The sequence below is a fragment of the Simochromis diagramma genome, unplaced genomic scaffold (assembly GCF_900408965.1).
Source record: "Simochromis diagramma unplaced genomic scaffold, fSimDia1.1 OVJJ01000361.1, whole genome shotgun sequence".
Lineage (NCBI taxonomy): Eukaryota > Metazoa > Chordata > Actinopteri > Cichliformes > Cichlidae > Simochromis > Simochromis diagramma.
This window is the reverse complement of record NW_024386860.1, coordinates 6,362,215-6,383,635: the sequence shown is the minus strand read 5'-3', so window position 1 is coordinate 6,383,635 and position 21,421 is coordinate 6,362,215. Positions and strand designations below refer to the sequence as shown.

The window sequence follows — 21,421 nt, the reverse complement described above, 5'->3', positions numbered from 1 at the left end:
GAAACTTAATATTTCCATTAGAGCATGAGTGGTCATCATTGGTCACGGAGCATAATGTTGTTATGTCATTTCTGGGAAAACTTCCGGACTTTATGCTTCATAACTCACACAGACAGTGAGTGGAAGGGGAAAAATGTAACGCTCCTACCTTTGCTTTTATTTGCTTTAATGTCCGTTGGTACTGTTCATGCAATGCGTAATGTCACTGTCACTTATTCCGGTAATACGTCTCTGACTAGTCACAAGTGACTTCATTAGACGGACTGCCAGTAATACCCGTATGCACCTCCAAGTTTATGCTCACAGCTTATGAGGCCACCCGCTGTGAAATACTGTGACCTGTCATCTCTGAGAATACACCTTTCCCATTTCTTCAGTCCCTTTTGTCTTTCCATGCAGCTCTCCAGCTCGCACAAAGCCACCTCCTTAGGGCTCCAGTGATCCCGTTTCTGTTGGGCATTTGCAGAGAGAGAACTAAAGCGAGAAAGAAACTAAGGGCGATGGAATGAACACAGACAGGTCTCAGATATCTGCACCGGCTCTGCTCCAGCGGCAGCATTATCAACCGATCCAGATAGCGCGGTCCCAGGCAGGGATTACCCAACGATGGCGCTATCTGAGGACGAGGTGAGGGGGTGAGAGGCTGCGGGAGTGTTGGGCAGTGATAAAGTGGAAAGGGGTTACTGACAGCGATATGCAGGGTTGGCTGAGGGTGACATAAAGAGGCGGGGGTTGGGTGGGCGTCTAACTCAGTTTCTGTCATTGACTCAGTGAACAGGAATGTCGGGCCGCATGACAAACCCTAAAACCTCCCAACGGACGCAACACACACACACACACACACACACACACACACACACACACACACACACACACACACACACACACAATTCATCCAAACCCTGAGGACAGGTGCCCATTTCATTACATCATCATCATTATACCACATCGCCAGTCAACAGCCCGCCATCTGCAGTCTTTTCACCTCTCGCTCTCTCGTCTCTGCCCCGCTGTGTCCTCTGGCTTCACTTTCTCTGTCTGTCATCTTACATTAAACTTTAGCGCATGCACCAAACCTTGCTGCTCACACTGCCAAGCTTGATTTAATCATTTCAACAAGACAAAATGCGAGCGTCTCTATTGCACTACACAGCCTGTTAATTTATCTAGATTCACGGATATGATTAAGTAATAAATCAAACAGTCATTTAACAGGCGATTACTCCTCCCAAAACATTTTTTTTTAGTTGGAGCTGTAAATAATAACCTTTTCCCAATACCAGTCACTCCTCTTCAGTTTTTACTACATCATTTTTTTCTGTCAGTTAAATAATAAAAAGAGAAGCACAACCAGAACGAGCTTAATCTTATGTGTCAGAGACCATCAGAGAAGTCTTTCTTGAAAACTGTTTGGAAAAGAATCTTTACTTTCAGAGAACAATGTTTGCCCTGATCGTGGTCTATCGCCGTCTACCAGCAGCTAAACTTCAACGAGAGCTCAAGAAACGTAAGATCAAGAAGAAAAGGATATATTTATAAAAATATGTACATAAAAGATGGAAGAAACACTGGCAACAGGGGGACGGAGACTCCTCTGTTCATTGTAAAGCGCTTTGAGGGGTCCCGAAAAAGCGCTATATAAATGCAATCCATTATTATCATTATTATTATTATCATTATGAAAAAAGACTGTTAGTGAATATTTTCAGATGATCTTAATAGCTTGTTTTAAGTCTTTTGGTCTTAAATAAAACAATGTGTTTGTTTTGTGAGTTACACACCCACGAGGAGTAAATTGACCATATAAAGCATATGTCCGTCAGATATCACAAATCAGCGAGTAACGCCCTGGTGATTCAGGCCATCCTTTATATACAGTCTATGGGAAAAACAATCCATTGTCTAATGGGATTTGAAAGCTAAAAAGCAGTCAGTGTAGGAGATGCAGACACAAATGACTAAAATCAAATATTCAGTTTATCAAAAACACCATCAGGCCTTTCAAGGACTCACACTGGCTGTGTTACTGTTAGCCATTACCTGTTCAATTCTATTTTGGGTCTCTGGTACTCCACTGGTAAGATGTGCACTTTATTTCAAAGCCTGCACCAAAAAACTAAACGAAGCAATTGCCACAAACTTTACTCTCTTTACCCTTCTCTGTTTTAGTTGAAGTTGTTTGTTACAATTTCTTAATTTTTGAGGATGTTGGAGATATTCTCAGTTTTTCAGGTGTCTGGTAATCATGCAATTAAAGCATTGGACAAACAAAATCTGGGAACTCATTGGCTAGTCATCTCACCTGATTTTTACTTTCAGTGAAGACAGCAGATATCTGGGCCAAGATTTCCTTTCGCCTGCACCGGTTATTTTTTTATGAACACAGATACTTAACAAAAAAACTAAAAAACTATGTGGACTGTTTACCTGCATCCAATCAGGTCCACCACAGATTTAAATCTTCTGGCATCAAAAGACTGTCCAGGACAGAACAGCACAGCTAGAGTATGTTTTGCTATCCAGAGCAATGCTAATCAAGATACCGCCCATGCAAATATCATGTTTAATAATTCCGACTACTTGTTTCAGTTGTACTTTGGGTACACTTTAGGCAACTTCATGCAGAAACTCATAAATCTACTCAAATGTTTGCTGGGGTTTTTTGTTTTATATCATCTTAAATATTGCTTAAATGTCACATGCTGGCAGCAGGGAGATAATTTCAAGAATAATTAATGAATTAAACAAATACTAAATGTATAATTAAGACAGTAATGACAGTTACAGATTTGCTCTTATTCACAGACCAGCTGCTACGGTCCAAAGTTTGGCCGCCCTGCAGACACTCTCCTCTGGTTACACCTGGCTGGCACACATTCACTAACTCCTCATGCATTCCCTTCTCCGACATTTTGATTGACACTTTCACGAACTGCTTGTGCATTAGCGGTCTTGCGGTCTTGACAAGCTGGCGGTTGGGGTGGGGTGGGGCGGGGGGGTTGCCTAGCTATCTTATTCTCCCGTTTCAAACAACTGGCTGGCAGACAGGGAGAGGACACAGGATAGCCTGTTGATAGTGGATGGAGAATGAGGCTGACTGATCTGAGAATGTGAGGAGAATTTCAGAGCAGCGGGGAAGGCGTTTGCTGTGCCCAAGGAGAGGAAGAGGGTAACAGGTTTGAAAATGCAATCATGTCTGAGTTTGGGGGACAAAGTAGGACAAAGGAAAACAAATTCAAACTGAGGACACGATGTTTTCTGCTCTACACGTGTATAGATGACATCCCACCTGGATCAAAGTGCCACTCATGCTCCTCTGCAGACGACACCAGCACTGCCAGGATGGTGACCACAGCGACAGGGAACACTCGCAGGGTTGTCAAAGCCATGAGAGCAGCAACACACCTGGTTACCTGTCGGGAGTCAGACTGACGACCAAAGGCATACCTGTCGCAGAGAAAAAGGAATTTAGAACCACATCTCCTATAAAAACTTTTTTTAAAAAGCCCATTAAAAACACCAGGCAGCACCATCAGACCACAAATCATTTCACTTCATATACATACATATACATTCACATGCACACATACAGCCCTACCCCCAGACTGCAAAGCTCACAGACCCGCCTTCGCCACCGATAACTCAACCCTCGGTCAAATCCTCTTATTCCAAAGCACGTCGCGTGTCTCACAATCATTTGTTTCTCAACAATTTCAATGCCAAATGCAGAAATGAGCCAAAAGCCCCAGAGGAGCGAGCACAAAGCCGTATAACAAAGGCCACTTTCACAGGCTAATTTGTTTTTCTCTCTGGCACCAGAATGCCACGATACAATAATACTAAGCTGCCTGTATGAAGGCTACAAACGAAACAGCCTGGTATCCAAGGATGGTATAATTAGCCGTCAACCATCTACTCCAAGAGAATTTCATTCCTTCTGTATTTGAAATGCCATTCATATCTCCAAATTACTGGTTTCAAACCTACTTTACGAGATGGAGCACATTTGGAGCAGCCAGTTACAGACGCTTGTTTGTAATAAATAACAAACAGATGAAACTTTAAGGCTGAAGAAATGAGAGCCAACAAGAAAGGGAACAGGACAGATGTCAGTGTTTGGAGTTAATGAGGACACAAACCCAGCCTGTGATAGGTTAGTACTGAGTAAATTACTTGCTTATTACAGACGTTGTTTTATTCTACCGAGAGAGAGAAAGGCTCTAAAGATCATTAAACATTAAAACAGCTGCACTCAGTGGCCAGTTTATTAGGTACACCTCTCAAAATTTAAAAAGCAAAAAAACTCCAAAGCTGTAATCAATCTTTTCCTTATGAAAGTTAGCATGTTTATTTTTTGTCTAAACTGTTTTACAGAGGTGTGGATGTTACTTTATGGTCATTCTGGAGTCTTTAGTCCGTGGTGCTGAACTGCACTGTCATGTATGGAGCTTCCAAAACGGCAATAAAGTTCAATAAATACCTCCCTAGTTTCAGCAAAAGCAGTACATTATACCCGTCATCAAGGCAGGATTTACTGCAGGTCTCCTGTGTTAACAGTTGGGCTATATTTATACAGTTTTAGCTAGTGACTAATAAACTGGTACCAGAGCATATCATGCAAGTGTAGATTTTGGACGGAAATACAAGACACAGGAGACGGCAAAACAAACAGAATAGGAGCTTTTTATTTTGTAAATGGCTGATTGTAGAGTCCCAGAATTCCAGACGTTAAACAAAACAGGAAACCACAAAAGGAGCACAGGAAGCACGAGGAGTGAGAGGTAAGCAGACAGATGAAAGACAGTAACACTGTATATGCACAGAGGGCCAATATACAGGTGGGAACACATCTCAGTGAAACAAATACTAACAAGAGCAGGGCTGCTGACCACCAAGGAGGAAAAGAACAACCTGTTAAAAGGTAGTTTTTCCTTCCCACTTTTGCTGGCTCAAAGGGGATAGTGTGATTGTTGGAGTCTTTTTAATGTAACATTGTAGGCTCTGCCTTACAAAATAATGTGCCTTAAGGCAACAGTTATATATGTATATACATACATATACGGTCATTCTGGAGTCGTGTTCATCTTGTTCACCACCAAACAAAAGTGTTTGACTTCATGATCATTATGACTACATGCTCATTAGTAAACATGGCAAAAATAAAGCATGATCATGTCTGATCTGATGTCTAATGGTGATACAAAGGCTTAAACCTTCCTAACGTGGGAGTCGACCAGTAGGACCACTCCCTCACTCTTAATGACCAATAAGATAACGACACTGAGCAGGATATAAATGCTACGCACCACCCGTGGTAAAGTGATCTGAAGGTGCCAAATGGATCAACACAGAGAATCTGATGTTAAAGGCTTCACTAAGTGGTTTGAACTGAATATTGTTCAGTAAATGAAAAGTGAGAATTTGGTGAAATTGTGGGTGGTGTGCATGAAGGTTATGCTGTGAAAATGGAAAAGTGCACATAAAACAACAAATCCGACATTGACCTTCTGCAACGTTTCTGTGAAGCCCCATTAGGTGATCAGTGTGTGCGTGTTTGATTAAATCCCGACCAACACTGTAGGAGTAGGAGCGATCCTCGTGAAATTTGGATCCATGTTGAAGACCAGAAAAAACGAACCCTCAAAGCAACACAAAGCTAAGAATGACCAACAATAAACACCAAGACGAAGACAGAGGAACACCAAAGGCAGGAAAAACTAGAAGCCCAAAGAAACCAATCAAGCATGTGACTCTTACAGAAATTAAAAAAAAAACAAAAACAAAAACAAAAAAAAACGAAGAAAACTTCCGATGGGGAAGCAAGAAGGAAGAAAGAAGCCTGATAATTGGAAGTCTGAAGTGGGAGTGACAGCTGGGTGAAACAGAGGGGCCAGGCTGTCTTCCCTGCAGACCCTTTACATTTCAGCTTCATCTCTGAGTAGACTGGGACAGGCCAACAGCTGACACACAGCTGTAGTGACAGAGGATCAGAGGGAGGGGAAGAGAGAGGCAGGCAGAGGGAATGTATGGAAACAGAGGGAATAGTACAGTCTGCTCCAGCACAACGGGATGGAGGGGCAAGAGCAGCGATGACACGGTTACATGAATGTGAGTATTTGGGAGGTGGTGCAGAAATGGTGACTTATGGCCTCGTAGTGCGTGTACGTATGGGTGTGTGGGGACTGAGCCGGTGCAGCTGTCCTGAATGGCAGTCACAACGCAACCGATACACTGTGCACGTGTTCACGTCGAGGAGAGAAAATGAAAGAGTGCCATCTTTTCTCCCTCTTCATCTGAATGCACATATGACTGATGACACAATGCAGAAATATGGGGCTTACTGGACAAGGCTCAGCGTGCAAAAAACACTCAAGAGTTGAAACTGATGAGTGGGGCCACAAATCCAAGGCAATCACTATAACAACCACGGTGATATCAACAAACATCATCCTGAACAGCGTCTCATTACCGTTTTGGTCAGCAAGGCAACGAGCTCTCATCCAACACACCACCGAGAGACAAAGACATTAAAGAAAACCTGAAGAGCAACTGTTCCAGCGAGAAGGAACAAAAGTGGCCACAGCCATCTGAGAACATTGTTGTTAGGAAAAGTCAAGTGGTGTTGAACAGCTGTGGTTAGCGCTCAGAGAGAATGAGAAGGGCCCGCTGTGTTCTGGAGGAGGCAGCGCAGTGTGCAGTCCAATCTACGCTCACATTTTGTCTCTGCTAATCCACGAGCAGGACTGTGAATACTTATGAGCAGCTGCTGTTTCTGTCCCGCACAGCAAAAACCCCCCAAAAAAAACATGTATGAGACAGATGAGAGCAGGGACGAACACGCGGGAGAACTTTTTTAAAGTTAGCAGCCATTGCATCATTAAAGCTAGCGTGCCAGTCTCTATAATTAGATTGCTTCAGCGAAAGCTGGCGAGACTTCCTTGGCTCTGGATAGCGTCTTTTCTCCGGAACTCCTCGCCTTGGGCCCAAATTTTAGCCTTCATTATTCTTTCCAGTTGGCCAATAAAGCCCCCCCAAAAATAAATAAATAAATAAATAAATAAATCAGAAATTGATGTAAAAGTTTGCTTTGTTTTTTTCCTGCACATTATTTTTCATGTTTTAATACTTGAATTGCAAACTCTGCATGGTTCACATCACCGGCCGCTGACTATTATTAAAGTGTATCTTGACTTGTAGGCTCTTTTTTTGTTGCAGCCATTAGTATCAGTTTGTGTCAGTATAGTAGAAAAAATAAAGCTGCACAGGCTTGAAACCTAAGAGGTAATCAATCACAGTTGATACGTCATCCATTTTTCCTGTCAAGGGTTCTGCCGAACAGCAACCTTAGCAAATTTCATTTCATGCCTTTCATACTGGCCATGTTTGCTTACTATTTGCTTATCTTTCAAGTTTCTGGAGCAGAATGCATCAACTTATCAACTTGATGAATATGATCATTTACACTTGCCAAAACACTGCTGCTCAAAATGTTTGGGGTCGCTTAGAAATGTCTTTATTTTTGAAGCACACTTCCCCCCTTTTCTATTTTAACTGATGATAAATGTTCCAAATTACAATCAGTGATTGATGGCGCCATTAATTATGAGTCATTCGTTATTTTTATTGGAGTATATCCGTAGGTGTAAAGTCCCGTGTTCCACTGAAACAAATTTCAGTACCTACTGCAGCTTTCGGATGTTAAAAGGCCGATTCATCGTTTCACGAGTGTGTATGCACAGCTGAAAACTGTTCTGCTGATTACACAAGGAATACATTTGGCTACCTGAGTGTCTGGATCATTAGCCTTTATGGGTTCGATTATAGTTTTAAATTGACCTGAAAAAAGGAGCTTTCTTCTCAAATTTGTCAGAGTATTTTTGCTCTAAAAGAAAGGATACTTCTTTATTGAGAAAATTGTCACAAATAAAAGAAAAAAAATTAAGATTTTATATGATGGTGTGTACCACTCAGGCCATAGATGAGCACAAACTGGCCCTAACCAGAATAGAAAGAAGTAGGACGCCACAGTGCAATTCTGAGCAAAAGGACAAGTGCATTAGAGAAAAAGACACCTCACAGGTCCTTAATTGGCGGTTTTATGAAAGGTTACAGCAAAACAGCAGTTTTAACGTCAACAGTGGAGAGGCGACTCCAGGATGCTGCGCTTCCAGAAAAGATTTTGAAGAGAGAAAAAAAACAAAAAAAACAAAAAAACGCACACGTCTTCCACTGGCTGTTCTCCCTCCTCAGACTAATTTTCACCTTTTGTTGGCTGGTCTCAGATATGAGGCTTTTTCCCTTCTTTGTGAATCTTTCACAGAAGGCAAGCATCCTGGAGTCACCTTGCAGATACCATTTAAAGTGCCAGTTTGGAACCTGCGAGGCGTATGTTTCTCAGACTTCAGTCGCTGGTGTATTTTTTTTGTCTTGCTTAGTTATAATTAAAGCCAGACTGTGCTGTTCTATAGAGAGAATAATTCACTGCTGAATAAAATATGCAGCACACTTTTTATGTCTTTGAGCAATAACACGCTGATGAAATTCATAAGAAATATTTATTTTTTGCCATTTTGAGACTGTGATCGAATCTTTGAAGGCTCTGGACACTCAAATAGCTAAATTAGAATAAGCTCTGAGAATTTTAAAAACACAGACTTGCTTTAGGTAACACACGGGAGTGATGTTTCTAAAAAAGGTGCACTGAACGCCTGTGTAGATGTTCCTTGATTCATTTATGATCCGTGACTGATTAATAATTACAACATTTTCAATTAATTTAACAGTTGATGTGAGCGTTATTATTATTTTATGTTTCTTTACATTTCACATTTAATTAACATCAATAAAATGATCACAATGGTAGTGCGCTTTGCAGCAGTGGTATTCGTTACACACTCAGATACGTTGTTAGGGCAACCACTCACATGGCAGCAACCCAGGGCATTTAGACATGCAGGAATGGTCAAGATGACCTGCTGATGTTCAAACTGAGCATCAGAATGACGAAGAAAGGTGATTTGAATGTGGCATGGTTGCTGATGCAAGATGGGCTGCCTGAGTATTTCAGAAACTGCTTGATCTACTCTGATTTTCCTACATAACAATCTCTAGGGTTTACAGAGAACAGTCTGGAAGATAGAAAATGTTTAGTAAGCGATGGTTCTCTGGGTGAGAGGAGGAGAATGGTTAAACTGAATTGAGTTCACATCAAGGCGGCAGTAACCACTTGTTACAACCCAGGTAGGCAGAAAAGCATCTCTGAATTCACAACATGACCAACTTTGAAGCTTAGGGGCTCTGGCAGCAGAAGACCACACTCCATGCCACAGAAACAGATGTTACAATCCAAAATAAAGCTTGACTATATAAGACTGGAAAAAGCCTGGTCTGAAGATTCTTGATTTCTGATGGAAAAATTCAGAATTTGGTGTAAACAAGATGAAAACATGGGTTCATCCCATCTTGTCTCAACAGTTTAGGCTGCTGGGAGATATTTTTTTGGGCACATTTCGAGCCGTTTAACACTTTAGTAACAATTGAGCATCATTTAAACACCACGATCTACTTGAGTATTGTTGCAGACCATGAAAAGACAGTGTCTCCCCCCTCTGATGGCTGCTTCCAGGAAGATAAGACACCATATCCCAAGCTGCAATCATCTCAAACTGGTTTGTCTGTAAAATGGCCTTCACAGTCACCTGATCTCAATCCTGTAGAGCACCTTTGGGATGTGTTGGAATGGGAGGTTCACATCATGGACGTGCAGCCAGTAAATCAGGAGCAACTGTGTGAGGCTATCATTTCAATATAGACAAAAATCTCTGAGGAAGTACATTGTTGAATCTGTACCACAGAGAATTAAGGCAGTTCTGACCCCAGCGTTGCACATCGGACAGTTTATTTCTCACCGTCTTGTATTTTGTTCGTCTAAATCACCAAGAACTTGGCTTTGTAAGAATATGAACGTCAGTCAGTTGGTGAAACATTTTGGTCAAAATCAACCTCATAATGGTGGAAAGAGAAAATACAAAAGTTCTTCATCATCATCATCTCTGGGCACCGCTAAAGTCTGTTTAAAATATAACAATGATTTATCCATCTGATTTTGCTGAGTGTACAGGAGACAGAACAGAGGTAATGAACCAGGAGCTGCATCACCAGCATGGCTACTAACTCTTATTTTGACAAGCTTTGATAAAATGTCTAAAAGTGTGAGGTTTTTGGGGAAAGTTTAGCAATAATGTAGTGCAATGCATATAATTTGCAACATCAAAAAGGCTTCGAATGTCGCTTATTCAATGTCGTTCTTGTTCTATACACAGATCTCGACATGTGAAGTCTCCAGTCTCTGCCAGATAAAGTAACACTCTGCCAGTTAGACATGACTAATGGCCACTGGGGAGACACGGAGTAGTGAGCTCTTTGTTTTGGGTTTCTGTTCGTGTGTGCGTCCATGTGTGAGAGAGGAAGCTGGGTGTACGCACTGCTACGCTCAGAGTCCCGGAGAGAATGAAGCATGAATTTATCTTCAGTCTTCACAACACTTTAAAGGGTGATACTGTGGAGACTGTGCCAGTGACACAAACAAGGTCATCTGATGGCTTCCTTGAATACAGCCTTGCTTTTGTGTGACTCAGGACTGGTGTGAGTAAAGTGCTGATCCCTGTGGGGCCACCATTTTCTTATTTTCACTGAGGATTCACTCCAAGGGCAGGCTTGAGCTGCTTGGCTATAGCAATATGTCCATGGGGATCTGTTTTACTGAAAACATTACCTACAGCTTACTGTGTTAAATATTACAACTTTACTCAGCACAATATTTGCTCGAGTGGGTGAAACCACACAGCTTTTCACCCTTACTGAGGCTGCAAACTAATTTGATATTTAAACTGAGAAAACACAGCACAACTGTGACATTTGCCATCAAATATATGACTGGGAGCTTCAGGTGAAGAGTGGTATTATGCCCTGATCTTCATCATGGATTTGGGCCATGCACTAGGCATCCAGTTGAAAATCTGTGTGTCACAAAATTCACCCTTACAAGGAAGTGCCAGTCATGTCTGTGGAATCTGATTTTGCTGAGTGTACAGGAAGAAGCAAAAGGAAAGTGCGGATAACTCACTTGGAAACGGAAACGGCAAGACAGTGGAGTCAGAAAAACAAATTAAATCTGCATCAGTAAGAAACGGAGACCATAAACCATGTGAACAATTGCTGAGGAAGGTGGTGAGTCATGAAGATAGGGAATTGTTAAAGATGAAACCTGCTTCCAGAAACATTTGAATTGTGCATAACACCAGATGACTCATTACGACAGCTCAGCTTCCACCCCCTATAAAAAAAGAAGCCCAATTTAAAAAAAAAAAAAAAAAAAAAAATCTCCTTACTAAGACAGAAACGGGAGGCACAGGAGTCGAGGCTCAAGGATAGAGCAAAAACAAGCAAAAAAAAAAAAAAAGAAAAGAAAAAGAGAACATAATAAGGTTGGGTTCATTAGCATGCGACTACACAAAGCTGACATCAGTCATAGCAACAGAATGAAACCTCCACCGGCTCCCTTTTCAGGTCCACTTGGCTCATCGGTCCATAGCAGCTGCAGCATTGCTCATCCTCATGGTGGACAGAGACAAATGCTGACTGATTACCGCAGATTGCCTTCGTCAATAGCAGCCACACAAACCTAGCTGTAAGCGCAGGGGACAAAATGTCACAACAAAACAGTTTTTAACGCATGCACTGCAGCTCTAAACCTTCCTGAAAACAGCTGAATATGAGAACTCAAATGTCTCAAATCAAACTTTTACGTGGGTTTAATCTGCCAGCTGCCAAGTACAAAGTCAGTGTGATGTCCGATTGTGAGAACAGAGCAGGAAAATGTGTGGTGAATTTAAAGCAAGCTAGCGGGCATCATCCGTCCTGCCTACTACCTCTACCTAAGAGTTCCCTCACCCACACCAAAGGGAGTATTTTCAGTGTTAAGAATGCATCGAAGTGGACAGTTTCCTGCTGTGTGCTGCATCTGAGTGACCGCTTCAGTCAATGTCCCAGCTTTACTCTCCTGGCTTTGTCTCCTGAGTTTATTTGAGAAAATGTCTCAAGTTTAAAACCAGGAACACATTTTCTTCGGACTCTTGGTTTGTTGACACGTGACACATATTCCAGCCAAAAGATGCATATGTAAATAAGCTTGTACTGTGCAAAAGTCTCGAGACTCCTCATTTCTTTACATGTTACTAGGAAAACGGTTAATAGGCGCAACGATTTATCGAAACATGTGCAAACACAAACTTAAATACATAATAAAAGGCAAACTTTAAGTAGTTTTCAGGAATAGTTCTCCAGGCTTCTTGAAGGACACTCAAAGCTCTTCTTTGGATGTTGGCTGGAGTTTGTTCTTTTCTCTATCAAAATGCTTTGATGACTGCTTTGATAATGATGAGGTTGAAACTCTGGGGAGGCCAGTTCTTCATATAAGCTTTCACTGCATTGACAGGGTGTTTGGGATAATTTTCATAGTGAAAAATAAAGCTGTTGCCAATGAGATGCTTTCTAGATGGTACTGAATTGTGGATCAAACTCTGATCGTAGCTTTTTGCATTCCTAGATCTCCAACAAAGCTCATCAGTCACCAGAACCACCGGCTGAAATGCGGCCCAAAACCACGACAGAGCCTCGATTGTCTTTTACAGGCTGTAGGCACTCGCTGTTGTACCTCTCTCCTACCTCAGCTTTTTCTCCGCGTTTCTCTTAGTTAAGAGTAACTTCTTGACACCCATCCTTCTATTGATTCCATATCTGATGAGGCTTCAGTGAACAGTAGATGAACCAGCTGGAGGGCCAGATGAATCTCTCAGGTCCCATGTCTTTGCTGGATTTTGCCTTATGTCTTAAGGACATGACTTTCAAATACTGTTAATCTGCTGTAGATAATATTTTTAGACCTTCCATGTCCTCTTTTGTCCTCCACTTGTCCAGTTTCCAAGTTCTCGGCCAATAGTTCTCTGCGAATCACCTTTTTGGTGCAAAAATACTATTTTATGTCAAACTGTTATCTTTTTTTTAATATTTTTTGTGGATTCAACTAAAGAAATGGAGAAAAAAATAATATACAATTTTGCAACAGGCTGCTAGAAAAAAAGTGCCTAAAGACACACTTTAAAATTCTTTGCCAAGTTGTCTGTTATGCGTAGACACAACAGTGGTTCATCCCTTTAGTTCGGTGTGTTTATGAAGGAATGACTCATAGGTCAGCATTAAGTGGCTTAACTAAAAATATTCCTCTGAAAACAGTCAGGTACAAAGACTGCAGAAAGGCTGAATATGTCAAAGAAAATCTTTGAACAACTTTCAGAAATCCTGAAGTAGTACTGCTCAAGACCGCTTTAAACTTTACAAGAAAATCTGGCTCCTTGGAAACAAAATATAAAGCAATGAGGGGTAGCAAGACTTTTACACAGAAATGTATTTTACTTTAAATTGGGGGGGGAAAAAAAAAAAAAAAAAAAAAAAAAAAAAAAGTCGAGTCTTCTGGCTGTTTTTCCATGTTAATGGCTTCCGGTAGAGCTAGACCCTAACCCTATGTTTGTTTGTCAACCCACTACAAGAAACTGTAGCTCTTTGCTGTGCGTCTTCCGCTGCTCTTTCCTGCTGAACTGTCAGATAAAGGCAAAAAAGCACCCCTAGTACAAACAGAGATAACAAATCTTAAACATACATACATCAAAAACACTGTCAAACACAAAAATCCAGTACTTTTTCCAACACTGTTTCCTTGTCAGTCCTGCTTACTTGAGAAAAGACTCCAATTAACACACATTAATGAACAGATAACGCTCTTTTTCCAAGTTCCCTTTATTCTGAGCCCCTTCTGAAGTTTCAATGCTTTGAGGGCAATGCTTGCCTTTACATTATTTGCATTTTTCCTTGTACTTGTCTAGACTTTAATCCAAATGAAAGCTTGTGAAATATTGAAAAAAAAGGAACTTTGCAGGTTTGTCTTTTGTGAGTCGTCACAGAAATCAGTAATTGAAACAACATGCAGAGCAGGTAGTCCCAAGACTTGTCTTCATGACTACAGTCCTACAATAAAACCATAATATTTACCTTGGACCGTTCTTGTTATTTTTATTAAAGTTCCTATAATTGCACTCCAACATTATGGTATCTGCAAAGGCAATCAAAAGGAAATGAGCCTGATCAGATACAGCAACAACACACAGTAGAGAAGGAGGTAAACTGCCTGTTCGGTAAGCTCGACACAACAAGAGAGAGTCAAACCAAATCAGAAGATGTTCTCAAAGCTGAAATAAGACAAAGAACAGAGCATAACAAAGTCGCACACAAAAAGAAAATGAAGGTTTTGTTAACACCTCTGGCAGTCAACATGATCTACACGGAGTCGGCTGTTTATTATCGTGAGACTCAGAGCGAAGTCTTCTTTCTCAGTTTACAAAGGAAAAACATGTGTTCAGCTTTGTCTGCATTTCTTCTAGGAAAGTGGTTGTGACCGACAGAAACTGGAATACTATTATGCTTCTCGGGGCTCGAAGCCTCGTACTTGTCGGCACATGTAGTTAGACTGTCCTCAGCTCCTTTTCTGCTCTGTTTAATCCATCTGGAATGAGATGAGATCCACTTCACTTTCTAGTGCGTCTCACTTGAAAGCGAAGCAAGCTCATGTGCTGCCTGAAGATTAACCATCACTGCTACTCCGAGGGAAGATTAGTTCTGAGTTTGACCTTAGCTGAAGCATGGCTGTAAGACTCGTGAGGAGTATCCAGCAGGCATGAGGGACCATTAGCATGTTAATACGATGACCTCGCAGCTGAGTGCATGTGAACCTCTGGTTCTAGTTTGACACCGAAGGTCCTTTAGGGCTGCAGTGTGATGGAGAGCCACAGCCCAATTCTCTGAATTCAATTTGCACAGTCTCACTACCACCTGTCAGAGAACAAGTGAGAAGCAGAGGGGAGGACAGGGTGAAAGGAGAGGCATGTGACGGGACAGTGAGAAAAACAGCCGCAGACTGAAGCAGACAGACAGACAGAAGAACGCCATGAAGGAAAATTCCCACCAGTAATCGAACGAAGAGACTGGCAGAGCAAGCGTGGGACAAAAGCAACTCTTTGCCGCAGGAGGTTGAGAATTATTCATCCGCTGAGAAGCCATTGAAAAGGAGAGAGAGGGAACAAGAGAAGGGATGAAAGGAGTGAGGGAGAGGTGAACTCAAGAGTAGCAGAGAGAAAATGACAGAAAGGAAGAAAAAAAAAGATCAGGGCGAACGGGAATGAGCTCAGCTAGACTCAACATTTTGAGTCAATGTGAGAAAATTAACTGGCCTAACTGAGCAATGCGGCAGTCTTCAATTCCAGTGAATAAGAGCTGAGGACAACGTAGAGGTCTTCAGATGTTGCAGCACAAAATAAAAAAAAAAAAAAAATATGCACACAAAAACGCATTAGGATCCGAAAATATGGTGGCCTGGTTAATATAAAGCCTGGGCTTTTGCTCACACACGCACGCGCACGCACGCGCACGCACACGCACGCACACACACGCACACACACGCACACACACGCACACACACACGCACACACCTCTGTTAAAAGCCTCAGGCACAGGTTGATACCTCTATCAAACTCTCAGTCCTCCTCCTCCCTCTCAGCAGTGAAAAACAGCCTCAAAAGAACTAAATTACACATCACACAACAGTTTCCTGATGCTAATGCGCCCCTACAAACCCCTCGGCGGAAACGGCAGACACGTCCAACCCACTCAGCGTGGCTGTCATTGCAACTCAAATTCATCATACGCAAAGAAGACATATTGAAAAAGAAAGTAACCTTTGATGTTTAACACAATTTTCTTCCCATGTTCCAACAAGGTTTCAAAACACTTACTTTGCCATTAGTAATTATTAGTGGCGCTTTGTGCCACAAGAGGCACTGTGGGTGCTAAAAAACACCAACCGCAATATGACGATTTGAAAAGTGGGGAGAAAAAAAAAAAAAAAAAAAACTAAAAAGAAAGAAAGCAAGAGGCAGAGAAGGGAGCACACTGGCTTTTAAGTTGGTTTCCATCTTTTATGAGGTTCTTTTCCAGCAGCGATAACTTCAGCTTCCACAAGTTGGCAAAGTGTGTAGTTGTTTTTAAATCACAGGATTCACCATCGTCCACTTCTAATTAGACCATCCTAATCATCCAATTCACAAATGACCTTGGCTAATTTTGCAGATTAAACACAGTCTTAAGGTTTTTGGAGAGTATAAGGTTTACACAAAAGAAAAGTTGTATAAAATATAGTGCTGTGTGATCTGATACCAAGTAAATCCAGGGCCAGTATTGCCAGTACATATACTTTGAACTTATAGAGGCAGCTTATGCAGGGAAAGCAGTGTGTACTCATGATTAATCATCATCAGTTTGTAAATTCTTAATGACCTCAAGACACTGTGAGGAGGACAGCACCGTGCTGTCGCCTCACAGTAAGAAGGTCCTGGATTCAAATCCACCAGCCTGGGTCCTTCGGTGTTTGTCCCCAAGCCTGTGCATGGTCTCCCACAGTGCACGTTAAATTAACTGGTGATCCTAAATTGGGTGTGACTGTGAGTGTGAATGGTTCTCGGTCTCAGTGTGACCCCGAATTGGACGAGGTGAAGGAAACTGATAGACAGAGGTGTGGATTTAGGAAAAATGAGACATTTCTTCATGAGGTGACAACAGCTGCTGGTGGCAAAACTTATTCAGATCACCAGCTAGACTCTCAAGGGTTTAATTACATTGTAAATAGTGGCGATACCAGGCTGTGACTGACGATACACCTGAAACTGAAGCAAGGTTGAAAGGGCCTTAAATCTGTGTTCTTTCTGATGCCCAGCAGGGGGCGACTCCCCTGGTTGCAAAGCGACGTTGAGCTGAATAAAAGTAAATGGAAAAACCATCCTCGGCTCCCAGGATCTGTGACCTCAGTAAACACCCTCCTAATGCAGCTATGGCCTCAATAACTTAAGTTTTTAAAAAAAATAATAAATCATGTTAATTGCAGAAATATAGTCCCCACTAAATTCAAAAAGAAGGGAAAAGTAAGGTATACTTTACAGTGTGACTGCAGTGTCCCTTGCTTCCACTCATTGCATAAACACTGAGAAGGCATCCTCCAAAATATTTAGCTCCAGGTTATTTTTTTCCTTTAGTCCATTCAACTAAAAACAGCACACATTTGGGTATAAAAAGATTCCCTGCTGCTTAAATTGCACATCAAAATTTCACAATGTTATAGGAGTGCAATGGCTAATAAATGAAGCTCTCTTTTAATAAGAGTTTTTTATTATTTCATAAAGTCATAAAACATGTACTAGAGTTGAGAAATTATATATTAGGGAGATATGGCAGTACCTTCAAGCTTGTAGATTTCTGTACTTTACCACAGGCTGTCACACACTCGTACATTATCACCTTCAAAAATAGGCCACCTGTAATTTTGGAAGTCATGCAGAGGCATTTCTGCAGTTTTCCGAGCTTATATCAGGGACCAAGTAAATGTCTTAGATACTTTGATAAGATACCCTGTGAGATTCTTTGAAGAAAACTTAACCCAAGGGTACTTGCATCCAAGAAGCAACACCGCTATCTAACAAGGGCACCCTTCACTGAAAGAGCAAACAGATAAATAAGGAGACTCACAGGGACGATAGGAGAAGAGAGAGGCTGAGGGTAAGATGTATGAGCAGAGGAGGAAGATAAATAAAATGTCTAGTGCTGCTTCAAAGGGAATGGGGAGATACAGAAGATGAAGAAGAAAAATCTGTGTTCCATGTTACATGTAGGGAAAGAGACAGATTGCCAGAATGATCAATTAGAGGATCAAAAGTGTGCTCGATGCCAAACGAAGGATGGTGGGGAGGGACACTGGGAGGGGGAGGGCAGTCTGATCTGAGAAAAGGTAGGACTTCAGGGATGGAGATTCGCGAAGAGGAAACCAAATAGATTTGAAAACTCGCTGACAACTAAAGCCCACGAACAGCCCAGATCCCGCTTTGAAGTGTCACCACCCATTACACGATTAATTTGTTTGTCTGACAGTCTGGTTGAGCTCGCTCTGCATGTGACCATACATACACAGATGCAATTGAAAAGTCCAGCTGTCTAGACTTGAAGGGAAATTGGTTTGGGAAAACAGGCTGGACGCTGGAGTCCCGCGTTCAATCGGTTTCATTTCCCATTACAGGGGGGATTGTCGAGAGGGAAGGCAAGTAACCATGTCGTGTCTTTGGACTTAAATGAATTCTTCCACTTGCCTTCCTGTTCAGTCTGTCTGAGCCAATTATGACCAAAGACAGACTTTCTGTTTAATGCATGATCTCTGTGAGAGGTGTCACATAAAAGACAGTTCTTCATTGCCATTGTGCCCTTTCATGTTGTTAAGTAGCCCCTTTAGCAAGAGACAGACCAGGCAACTGTGCCAAACGTGCAGTTCAGTCACTGTTCAAGCTGCGACTCCTTTGAGGTTCAAATTTGTATCCACCTGCTTTTAACCCAAAACAATGACCCAGATAGAGGATAACAGACTGGAGTCAATGATCAACCAGACCATACATACCAGTGTTCCCATGGCAGAAACTACACCTTCTATGTTTGCAGAAAAGCCTGCACTGGCACGCAGCAGCGTGTTTTCAATCATAAAACAACACCACTGCAAAACCACTCTTCATTTTTTTTTTTTCTTGTCTTGCACATAAAAAAAAACCTTTCCCAGACTTTTGTTGCTGAGTCTTAGACACAAATCAAATAAGAGCCATTCCTTCGAACAATGTTAGACAAATTACTTTGCTGCGTGCATACTTCTCCACAAATCATATTATGCAATTAATGCTGCTTTGTCACGAGCCTGCCAAGAGGAAGACAAATCAATAAAAAGCTGTTCCAAGTCTGTGTGTGAACACTTATACTCACATAAGTGGGCCATCCAACTATTTCAAATATCTTGTGTCTTCTTTGCTCAACTGCACAGCTGATAAAAACGAACTACTCCAAGTCAATGGCTCTCTCGGGACATTGTGGAAGAATCAGCGGCCAGATGCCTACTAGACTGAAATCCAGCAAACATGTGCATCAACACTCAGGGATCCTCCTCACTTTATGCCCCTGCCTTAGAGGCAGAGAGGGAGGGACGGAGAAAGGGAAAATGGCATTTTATTGCATTTCTATCTCTATAGCACAAGCACCCCCACCCACTCCTCCCCACCCAGCAGTTTATAACAATGGTGCACCTCCTCTACGCTGGACTGCCTTCTCAGTCTGTTAGCCAACAAACTACCCACATCAGCCATTTTCATGCAGTCAGATAGGTGACTGCCCACTGCACTTCACACCCACTGAAGCCCATTGTTTGACTCCTCCAGTAGGTCACCGGCCCCCAGAAAGGCATGCACAAACACACAGGAGCAAGACAACACCACAAACACACGCAATCAAACCCACATTTTCCCTTCTCTTTGTTCTCTGTTATACAGAAATTAACAGAGACAAGATGCTGAAATATACATAATTCTGCACCATCCTGTTGTCAGACAATATGAGAATCACTCGTAACACCACATGACTGATCAGCTATCACCGCCCCCTTTCTTCTGCTTCATGCAAACACAAAATGTACATCCTGTTCAAAGTCCAAACTTTCCTGCAGCTCGTCCCCAGAGTCTGAAATGTTTCCTTTATCAACACAGATCCCAGTTCCAGGCAACTTTACACTGATTTCTGACTTGGTTCTGGTGACTGATTAGCTCCCCACTGGAGAACCAGAGACCAGGGGTGAGTGAAACCAGAGCTGCCGGTCCCACTAAGGGTCCCCATGTGTTGCTATAAGGTCACAGGGTCAACAGTCTGTGTGATGACCATCAGCTGGATGTCACTAGGTCCTTTTAAATGCTACACGTTTGACTCAGTGAGTCATTACGCCCGCTGCAGTCAGTTTTAAAGCTTCCACATGCCAGCTCAGATTACTTTTCTTTAACTTTTTATTTATTTATTTAAATGTTGTAAATGAGGTGGACTCTGAATAATGACACTCAAGGACTTTCAAAAGAGGAATGACTGTACAACTTAATCAAACCCGTGTAACTGTTTGAGAGTTAGTGGCAATGAGTCGGAGGTCGGAGAACGAGAAAAATCCACACTGAATATAAAAGGCGTGAAAGCAGTGAGGACTCTGAATAACGTTTTCTCCGGTGCCAAGCACCCACTTTTGAACACGATGTTGCAATAAGTCTAGACCATGATGTACGATGTCAGAATATCTCAGCTACGCAGTCGGCAGCATAAATACCACAATGTATCTGCCACACAAACGCGCAGAGTCCGGGGCGCAACGTTACACTTTATATGCGCTTCCAAAGAGTCCGTGGCCAGCGTCCAGAGCTGCAGCGCTCCCGGATCACAACGAGACATATAGACGCCAAGCCAGCGAGTGAGAGACGCACAGACACACACACGGACAGCTGGAAATACCCACAGCAATATTATTACAGCTTATTGTGGAGCTAAGCGCACGGAGAAGAAACGCGCAGAGCAGGTTGGGAGTACTTACCTAAAAGACAGGCAGAAGTGTGCTGTGACAGCGGTCCAAACTTTGGGATGAACTCTGTGGTGAATTGTGCTCAATACAACACGCGTCCACCGAATAATCCAAACTGACCTCCGAGAGCAGCAGCTGAGTTTAGTGAACGACCTCCACCAAAACTCAGAAAACAGCGCAATACTCCGTACGGGCTGCGCGCACCGGCTGATTTCACACCCCCAGGCTGACTTTCACTTGAGAGGAATATTTTTCAGCCTGTGGTTAATGGAGGGGGGATAATAAGATAAAGGAGGGAAAACACGCAAAGTGTCTCTGCTTCTCGGACCTTCTCTGATTCTGCGTCCTCTCTCAGCCGCTCCTCCACAGTCCGGGCTCAGCAGCCGGGCCAGCAGGCGCCACCAGGTGCTCATTTACATAACTGCACCGGCTGTGTCCAATCACAGCCGCGAGCAAGGTGTCTGATTAAATATTCCAGCAGGCAACTCGACCAATCAGCGCCTCCCGTGGGAGGGCGCTGTGGCCTCGACGACGCTGTAAAATGAAATCCAAAGTGAAGTCTTCGGGGCCAGTGGGAGTTTCAGCGTTACAGCAACACAGAGATCTGGGGGATATTAGCTTACCCACGATACAGCTGCACGCAAGACAGTTTCACCTTGTTAACCCTTTGCTTGTCAGAACAGGCTTTCCTGCTGCTATGAAACTGATTTTGTTTTAAAGAAAATAAACTTGTAAACTCTTTAAATAATCTGTTCTTCCTCTTCACAGATGGTCAGGCCCATTTAATGTAGACCCAGGACTCTGCCTCGGTATTTACCTCTCTATTACAGAGTATTGGTGGTGTAA

At 42.4% G+C, this 21,421-nt stretch overlaps 1 protein-coding gene across 5 annotated transcripts in view; it reads right to left on the bottom strand.

The window, feature by feature from the left end:
* Positions 1-21,010, bottom strand: part of ddr1 (discoidin domain receptor tyrosine kinase 1) — a 49,089-nt gene extending 28,079 nt beyond the window's left edge. For 2 of the 5 annotated variants that reach the window (XM_040030139.1, XM_040030142.1), the window contains exons 1-2: positions 18,955-19,163; positions 3,290-3,447 (exon numbers count right to left, since the gene is read on the bottom strand). In XM_040030139.1, coding sequence (XP_039886073.1) covers positions 3,290-3,447; positions 18,955-18,956 — 160 coding nt within the window. In that variant the 5' untranslated portion in view covers positions 18,957-19,163. Of the gene's footprint in view, positions 1-3,289; positions 3,448-18,954; positions 19,164-20,587 lie in introns of those variants that run through there. The other 3 variants (XM_040030138.1, XM_040030141.1, XM_040030140.1) reach the window with 2 other exon arrangements.
* Between the last annotated feature and the right edge of the window lie 411 nt (positions 21,011-21,421).